The sequence below is a fragment of the Brassica oleracea genome, chromosome C2 (assembly GCF_000695525.1).
Source record: "Brassica oleracea var. oleracea cultivar TO1000 chromosome C2, BOL, whole genome shotgun sequence".
In the NCBI taxonomy this organism is placed as follows: domain Eukaryota; kingdom Viridiplantae; phylum Streptophyta; class Magnoliopsida; order Brassicales; family Brassicaceae; genus Brassica; species Brassica oleracea.
In genome coordinates this window covers 16,060,521-16,070,653 of record NC_027749.1, presented here as the reverse complement: position 1 = coordinate 16,070,653, position 10,133 = coordinate 16,060,521, and the positions used below count along the sequence as shown (strand labels likewise).

Genomic DNA, 10,133 nt, shown 5'->3' with positions numbered 1-10,133 from the left:
ATCATTCAACTTTCTAAACTCCCCTAACATCAAATCCCTTTGGTAGGGTAAGTTAAGAGCATGTTGAGTTGGCTCAGACATTTCATCGAACACCTTCCGGGCAATGAAATGTCTAGAGTTCTAATCTGAAATGGCCAACTCTAGATTAGCATTAAGATCACTCAATCAAGCAAGAAAACATATTAATCTACTCTAAAACACTCTAGATCATCACTTAATCATCTTAATCATCCTAGGCCATGAATCCCAAGATGACTACTCACTCATTATCATGGTAGACACTAAATCATTTGTTGATCTAAGTCTAAACATGATTGATGATCAAAGCAATCAAGTAAGCACAAGAGAAATTGATCAAGATTAGATCTTTCACCTAATGGTGGCTTTTTTTATTAGGTAGAAAACAAGATAAGTCCTAAGATTAGGTCTAAAAAGTATTTATAGAGGTTTAAAACTCGAACCGGGTCAACCCGACAAACCCAGGTTTGACCCGAAAGACAAATCGATAAGACAGTTTTGGTATCGGCCGCGGATGGCCTCAACCCGCGCTACATGGCCGCGGTCCGTGCATTCAGAACACGACATATCGGACTCGAATCCGCGGCCTGCCTCGACCCGCGCTATCGTCCGCGGCCTGCCTCGACCCGCGCCATCGTCCGCGTCCCTTGTCATCGCCCATCACCGCGGACAGCTCCCAGCCGCGTTGCACGGCCGCGGTTCACGCTTCAGAACATGATGTCTCTGGCCGAATTCCGCGGCTTGGCTCGACCCGCGTTGTGTGGCCGCGTCCCTTGTCATCGCCCATCACCGCGGACAGCTCCCAGCCGCGTTGCACGGCCGCGGTTCACGCTTCAGAACATGATGTCTCTGGCCGAATTCCGCGGCTTGGCTCGACCCGCGTTGTGTGGCCGCGTCCCTTGTCATCGCCCATCACCGCGGACGACCTCAGGCCGCGCTGAACGGCCGCGCTTCGTCCCGTCTGGTTGGGTCTCTCGGATCAAAATCCGCGGCTTGCCTTCGTCCACAGTACATGTCCGCGCTTCATGGCCAGTTTTGCTCCATCTTGTGTACTCCTCTTGCACAAACCTTCATATCTCCAACTTGAACTTCACCAAACCTACAATACCACATATGCATATGCTATGCACCTAATTGGACTCTAAATGCATTCTAAGTGATTCAAATGAGTATGAAAATGGTAAGTAAATCATGTAAAATCTCAAGACATCAATCATCTCAACAGTTACTAATTTTATATATATTTTAACTATAATTGATTTTCTAAATATTCTTAAGATGTTAATCTTTATACACAAATTCATGATATATTTAAAAATATATACAAAAAGTGTAATTTTTCTAATCAGAATTTTTTTTATTTTAAAATTTATTAATATTTCTATTCAAAGAAAAATGATTTCTCAAAGATCACACTTAACTCAGAAAAAACCATATTTACTAAAGCATGACATATATCGACTGTATTGATTTTGTATCATACTAATATTTCTGTAAAAAAAATTCAGATTTTTGGACCACACATATATGCTTTGTCATAAAAACATAAAAACAAAAAAATCACTTTGTTCTAAAATACTTCAAATTAGAAGTTGCAGAAACAATTTTGATCTCTAAACCAAAAACCAAGATGCATCTATATTATTAAATCAGAATCTCTACTAAAATTCTTCTCTTCGTGTTCCATCATATTTACATTCAAATGCAATTCCTATTTTTATGCATGACAATATTTATTATTTTCAACTAAATTACTATAAATTAGTCAAGCTTTCAATATTATTTGCATTTATGATTTTCCAAATTAATTCTAGCATTTCTAACTTTCTACACGTTGAAAATCTTAATAGAGATGATGTATTTAATAATTGTCAACATTAAATTATACATTATCTCTACTAAAGATTTATTCCAAGCCAAATAATACATGGGTTTATTCCAAAAAAATGTTCAGCGTAAATTTAAGAAGATGTAACTATGGTTTTCATAAAGCTTATATATTATACTTTCACTTAATAATATTTCAACCTAAAATTAAGATCTAAAAGTTTCAATAGTACGTAGTCGGTGTAACAATTAATTTAGCACTATAAATAATAATACGTGAACTATTTGTTGCAGATATATTTTTTCTCATGAAATATTTCTTACTAGGTGTCTTGCCCGCACACGCGGGCATAATCTTCTTATAGATATTTACTATTTTATATTTTGTTAATTCAAAAACAATATGTTAAATTATTATTTATATTCTTAACAAGTTTATACCAAACATAAAATAATTTATATATGACAGAAAATTTCATTAAAATATATATACTAATTATTGTGTTAAATTTTTCAAAACACTCATATACTAGAAATGTTTTAGACTATATTTTTATACAATGTTTTTTCTTCATAATATTTAATTATATACTGTTTTATATCTTAATTTTTATAATAAAAATATTATTTAAAGATAACAACACAACATATAAATATTATCTTATTTTTTAAAAATATAAAATATTATTTCAAGATAACAACAAAATATATGAGAATTATCTTTTTAGAAATTTAATATTATTAATATAAAATTCGTTTTTAATTAAATTATTATATATAAAAATTTATTAAGGGTAACAACGATATTAACCAGTCTAACTTTTAACGTGAGAGTTCGATTCCCAAAATTTACTTCGTAAATAATAGTATAGATATGGATAGTGTAATATTTAATTTTAATAAAATCTATAAACAAAGTTTTTAAAATAGACGTAACAGAAATTTCAGACTGGTGAAAAAAAAAGCCATAAACTTAAAATTTCAAGGAAGGTAGTGTGTTCAATTCCAAGATTTATGACATATAAAAATTTTATAAATCGATTTGACTAATATTCTAAATTGGTAATTTTATCGTATTTATTGTTAATACAATATATCCAAAACATTAATATTATTTGATTATATGGTATATCAAACTATACATTATGTTTTATAATTACAGTTTTTCAGATTATTTCACAAATATGTAAATATTTATCATGTATGGTTTGAATGACATATAGTTCATTAATAATATGATATAATCAATTTATACCAACAATAAAATGTAAAAATAAATTTATATTATACTTTTAAAACTTTATAATATATGTAAAATAATTACGAGGCAGGTTATTTAAATAAATCATATTTTATGAATAAAATATGATTTATTTAAATAAGTTTAAATTTAATGTATATACTTTAAAACAAAAAAAAATATAAAACATACGAATAAATTTTGAAATTTCACTGAATAAATTTTGAAATTTCACTAAATAAATTTTGAAATAATTAAATGAAACATATGTTAGAGATATACAAGAGATATTGTCGAGATTACAATTCCATAACTTTAGGAAACTTAGTTAATGACTTTACCTAGAGTTCTCACCTCTTGTATTGTATATATTGGCAATTGCCGTCTCTTGTGAATATATTGAATCACATATTCTCTACATGGTATCAACAGCTTACGATTACCCTAAATTTTTCTCTTGAGCCGCCTTCTTCAAATCTTCTTCTCTTCAATTCCACCATGGCCTTCAACGCTCCAGCGGTTGACGTGGTTCAAGGCGTGCTCAACATCAACATGATAAACATCACAAAGCTCACAACCACCAACTTCATGACTTGGAATCTTCAAGTTCATGCTCTCCTAGACGGCTACGACGTAGCTGGCTACCTTGACGGCTCTATCTCTGCACCGGATCAGATGATAACTGTTGACGGTGAATCCATTCCTAATCCCGAGTATACAAAATGGAGACGTCAAGATCGTCTTATTTACAGCGGCCTTATTGGCACGCTCTCGCCGTCGATCCAAACCCTGGTCACCAGCACAAAGACCTCTCAAGATGTTTGGAAGTCTCTCAGCGCCACCTATGCAACACCAAGCCGCGGACACATTCAACAGCTTCGCTTGCAGCTCAAGCAATACACCAAAGGTGACAAATCCATTGATGAATACATGTGCGGCTTAACCAGTCGTTTTGATCAGCTTGCCCTCCTTGGAAAACCACTTGATCATGAAGACAAGATTGAATATGTTATTGACGGTCTCCTGGAAGAGTACAAGTCTGTCACAGATCAGGTCGAGGGCCGCGACACATCTCCGTCTATCATTGAAATACATGAGAAGCTCATCAACAAGGAGGCAAAACTGCTGAGCTTGTCTCCGACTGTTGTTACTCCGGTTCCGGTCTCTGCTAACGTTGCAATCACACGTCCGAAGAATCACCAACACCGCAACTTCAACCGCAACTGGAACAACAACAACAACAAGGCGTCTCAACAGTCCTATCAATCACAGTCAAACGACACTAACCAAAACAGAGGATATCAGGGTCGCTGCCAGATATGCAGCGTCTTTGGTCACAGCGCCAGGAAATGTCCTCAGTTCGCTCCCTCGTCTCAAAACGCCTACCCTGCCTCGCCTTTCCGTCCATGGCAGCCAAGAGCGAACATGGCGCTCTCAGCTCACAACCCGAGCAATGCTTGGCTGATGGATTCCGGCGCAACTCATCACCTCACCAGTGCTTGCAATGGATTCCCCTTATCACAAACTCTTTGGAGTGCAACCCAACTACACTAAGCTTCGCGTCTATGGCTGCCTCTGTTTTCCATGGCTCCGCCCATACAACAAACACAAGCTTCAAGATAGATCAACTCCTTGTGTCTTTCTTGGCTACTCACCTACACAAAGTGCTTACCTATGTCTACAACCTAGCACTGGAAGAATATATGTTTCACGCCATGTCCGCTTTGATGAAAGTGTTTTTCCTTTTGCTCAACCGAAAGAACCAAAACCAGCCACACCCGAACCAATCCCTATCCATGAACCCCTATCTACTAAAATAAACCTTAACCATCCTCCTAACCAGGCTCCGCCACTCGTCGAGCAAACTGGATCCTCGAGCTCTGATTCTAATCTGCAGGTATAGTGAATCCACTCGACTCTTAGCATGGAGCACTCGAACGGCAACTCCACAACACCAGCCTCACCTGAAACGGTAACTACATCGGCTGCGTCTACATCAACAGCTCCAGCACCATCACCAGACAACACGACAACTTCGTCGTCAACAGCGAGTGCTTCCCCTGTTCCTCCACCACCGCCGTCACAACACTCCATGCTCACGCGAAGGAGGAACAACATTGTCAAACCAAATCCTAAGTACAACTACTCTGCGACACTGTCTGAACGAGCTCTCGCTGAACCAAATACATTGATACAAGCTCTTAAAGACAAAAAGTGGAGAGGATCAATGTCTACTGAGATGGATGCGTTTGCTCGCAACCGTACTTTTGATTTGGTACCTAGAAAACCTGATCAAAATGTTATTGGATGCAGGTGGATCTATAAGAACAAGTACAACTCTGATGGAACACACAAGTCGTGCAAATCTCGGCTGGTAGCAAAAGGATACAATCAGCAGCTTGGCTACGACTACACCGATACATTCAGTCCAGTCAATAAAGCCACCACTCTCCGTCTGGTTCTTGACATAGCCGTGACTCATTCCTGGCCAATTCAACAGCTAGACGTCAACAATGCTTTTCTACAAGGAACTCTAACCGAGGAGGTTTATATGGACCATCCTCCAGGTTTCATTGATCAAGATCATCCAGATCATGTATGTCGCCTCCGCAAAGCTATTTATGCTTTGAAACAAGCACCGCGGGCCTGGTACAATGAACTGCAGTCCTATCTTCTCAGTCTTGGTTATTCAAACTCGCTGGCGGACACATCTCTTTTTGTACTAAAACGAGGTAAGGAACTTGTCTATCTACTTGTTTATGTGGATGATATTCTAGTGACAGGAAATTCAAAACCAGCGATCAACAGAATTCTTCAGTTACTAGCTACACGGTTCTCAGTTAAAGACCCTGAAGAGCTTAATTATTTTTTGGGTTTAGAAGCACATCGAACATCCAAGGGGTTACACCTCTCGCAACGGAAATACATACTAGACTTTCTTCACAAGTATGATATGATCACTGCTAAACCCGTTACAACTCCTATGGCGTCTGCTCCCAAGCTTACACTCTTCTCTGGCACACCACTCGCTGATCCCAAAAAGTATCGCCAATTGTTAGGAAGCCTGCAATATCTTCAGTTTACACGTCTGGACATCGCTTACGCTGTCAATCGTCTCTCTCAGTTTATGCATAAACCTACTGATGATCATTGGCAAGCAGCTAAGCGCCTTCTCCGTTACCTAGCAGGGACGCCGACACACGGGATTTACTTCACTGCAAACAATAAACTCATACTTCATGGCTACTCAGACGCTGACTGGGCGGGTGATGCGGATGACTACGTTTCCACAAACTCCTACATCATTTACTTGGGTCGCCATCCTATCTCTTGGAGCGCTAAGAAGCAACAGGGAGTGGCCAGGTCATCCACTGAAGCAGAGTACCGGGCAGTTGCAAATGCTGCTTCTGAGTTGAGCTGGATATGCAATGTTCTCACTGAACTCGGAGTCGCTATACCATCAGCACCTGTCGTCTACTGCGACAACGTCAGAGCTACCTTCCTTTGTGCAAATCCCATTTTCTACTCTCGCATGAAGCACATTGCTATTGATTACCATTTTGTTCGGGGCCAAGTACAACATGGAGCTCTGTGTGTCTCACACGTCACTACTAAAGATCAACTTGCCGATGCCCTGACTAAGCCCCTATCCCGTGCTCGATTCCTTGATCTCATCAGCAAGATTGGAGTGATCCCTCTCCTTTCATCTTGAGGGGGCGTGTTAGAGATATACAAGATATATTGTCGAGATTACAATTCCATAACTTTAGGAAACTTAGTTAATGACTTAACCTAGAGTTCTCACCTCTTGTATTGTATATATTGGCAATTGCCGTCTCTTGTGAATATATTGAATCATATATTCTCTACAACATATACCACAAGTTTATCTAAAAATGCACTCCATATTTGATAAAAGTCTAAACAGTTACAACACATTTTTATATTGCGTTAAGTGTCAGTTAGATCCTACTATATTTTTAAACATCGGTTTTATCTCTCTGACTATTTTTTAATGAGTGAAATACCCACTGCTGGAGAAGCTAGATTGTAAAAGTATATACCGGCAAAGCCTAACCAACCATTCGAAAGAAAAACTAGCCACGCGAGCATAAACAAATAAAATCGATAGAGAAAAAGGGAACACCGTACAAAAGACACCATACGCATGTAAATATATATAGCCTTTAACATAAAACAGTCATTCTAATGCTTACGGAACCACCGTTCAAAAGGCAATGGGTCGAGGAATAATTTGCTAACCTCTCATTAAAAAAAAGACAAAAATAAACAAACGTAAACTTATAAATTTCTGAATATACTAACTTATTCTCCAAAAGCAATCATCAACCAATTAAACCTGAGACAATAAAAACAAAGTCAAGAAAATGAGAGCGTCAAGAAGCCTATTATGGAAACTATCTATCATTGTTTTGTTAGCAGTCTTTTCTCAACCATCCTTCTCAGGTGATACTGGTTCATCGGATGAAACGGAGACGGGGAACGGACACGAAGCCGCCGAGATGCAACCACAGGGAGCAGGAAACCGTAAGGGTAGAGGTGGTCGTGGCGCCATCGCCCAAGTTGCTGAGATGAATTGGCCCGGCAAATGGGAGTTATTCCTGAAGAGCTCTGGCGTATCGGCAATGCACGCTATTCTTCTGCCATTGATCAACAAAGTACAGTTTTACGACGCAACCATTTGGAGAATTTCACAAATCAAGCTCCCTCCAGGCGTACCTTGTCACGTTTTTGACCACGTACATAACAAAGTTGATTGTTGGGCTCACTCTGTCCTAATTGATATCGAATCCGGACACATCAGGCCTCTATCGGTAACAATTTACTGTTTATTATTACTATTATTACTTGTTTAATATAAGTCATCCATTTTATTACTTAAAACGTTTTAAGATTATGCATATGAGTTTAAAATATAGTTAATCTTTATTACTTTAAACAAAAATGTCAGTTATTTATATAAATACAATAATAAAACAACCTGAAAATACAATAGTCTTATATAAAAAAAAAAATTTACTTTGATAATTGCATACATCATCTAATTTGAAACAGGAAAATATAAAAAAAAACTGTAGATACAAATCTACACCAAGAATTTATAAATTATTTTTGATCCTAATCTACACCAATGTTTTTGGTAAAACCTTACACGCGCCTAAATACGGACCTTGTTATTATGGCAGCTTACAACGGACACATGGTGTTCGTCAGGAGGTCTAACCATAAACGGGACATTGGTAAGCACTGGAGGATTCCAAGGAGGAGCAAACACAGCCAGATACCTTTCTTCATGCGATAACTGCAACTGGGTGGAGTATCCAAAGGCATTAGCTGCACAGCGATGGTACTCAACACAAGCCACTCTCCCTGATGGCACTTTTATCGTTGTTGGAGGCCGACAAGCTCTCAACTACGAGTACATCCTCCCGGAAGGAATGGACAACAAGAAACTCTACGACTCGCATCTTCTTAAAGAAACAACTGACCGAGAAGAAAACAATCTATACCCATTCGTTTGGCTCAACACTGATGGTAACCTCTTCATGTTCGCCAACAACCGTTCCATCCTTCTTAGCCCGAAAACGAATAAAGTCATCAAAGAGTTCCCTCAGCTCCCTGGCGGTGCCCGTAACTACCCTGGCTCCGCCTCCTCGGCTCTTCTACCCATCCGCCTCTACGTCAAGAACCCTCCTGTCATCCCTGCTGACGTCCTTATCTGTGGTGGCGCCAGACAAGATGGATACTTCCGTGCTGACAGGTTGAAGCTTTTCGATGCGGCCTTGAATGATTGTGCAAGGATAAGCCTCAACAGTAAAAGGCCTGCATGGAAAATAGAGAAGATGCCAGCGCCGCGGGTCATGAGCGACACGGTGGTCCTCCCCAATGGCGAAGTTCTCATCATTAACGGCGCGAAACATGGAACATCTGGATGGGGCTTAGCCAAAGACCCAAACTTCACACCACTCTTGTACACTCCAAACAAACCAATAGGCAAACGTTTTAAAGAGCTCGCTGCTTCCGCTATCCCCCGCATGTATCATTCCATCGCTATCGCTCTTCCTGATGGTAAAGTTCTTATCGGTGGTAGCAACACCAACGATGGTTACAGGTACGACGTTGAGTACCCGACCGAGCTCCGCATTGAGAAATTCTCACCACCTTACCTTGACCCGGCTCTTGCCAATATGAGACCAAAGATTGTGAACACCGATACACCGAAACAGATCAAGTACGGACAAACATTTAACGTGAAGATCGAGCTTAAACAAGCGAACGTGGCAAAGGAGAATGTCATGGTTACAATGTTGGCACCACCGTTTACTACACATGCTGTATCGATGAACATGAGGTTGCTCTTGTTGGGTATCTCTGATGTCAAGAAGGAGCATGGTGACGTTCATCAGATTCAGGCTGTTGCTCCTCCCAGTGGAAATGTTGCTCCTCCTGGTTATTATCTTCTCTATGCTGTCTACAATGGTGTACCAAGCGTTGGAGAATGGATTCAGATCGTGTGAGTTTAATTACCAAGTACAAATAATGATGTACGATGTACATATTTTTGAATTTAGCCATTTGTTGCACCCATACCAATTTTTGTAAAATAAAACATTTTTTTTCTATTAACATAAATATTTTATTTTGATTCTTATAGTTACTGTATATTTGTTTAAATTGTTTTGTGTCTGAGATAAGAGATTTAAGAATAAATTATCAGGAGTCATGACAATGGGATGGAAAACTCATCTCTAATGGTCTTTCATTTAGAAAAACAAAATCCTTTTTAATGGTGTATCATTTTAAATAAAAAATAAAGATACGAATAATATCCTTTCAAGTTGAGAAAAAACTGTTCACAATCTCATTTTATTATTAAAATTTCTATTTACAAAATTGCTCTTTCAAAATTTTATATAGTTTTGTTTGCATCTAAGAATAATAAATATTTGTGTAAATATTGGTGGATTTTTATTGTTAGGATGAGACTATGTGATGTATGTGATTGTTAAAGGTCAAGATCGGTGAA

At 38.6% G+C, this 10,133-nt stretch overlaps 1 protein-coding gene across 1 annotated transcript; it reads left to right on the top strand.

Moving 5' to 3' along the window:
- The first annotated feature begins 7,414 nt into the window (after positions 1 to 7,414).
- Positions 7,415 to 9,752, top strand: LOC106325593 (galactose oxidase-like). The gene is made up of 2 exons (XM_013763641.1): positions 7,415 to 7,920; positions 8,293 to 9,752. Exons 1-2 carry the CDS (start codon positions 7,474 to 7,476, stop codon positions 9,622 to 9,624), a joined length of 1,779 nt encoding a protein of 592 aa, XP_013619095.1. The 5' UTR covers positions 7,415 to 7,473; the 3' UTR covers positions 9,625 to 9,752.
- The last annotated feature ends 381 nt before the right edge of the window (positions 9,753 to 10,133 follow it).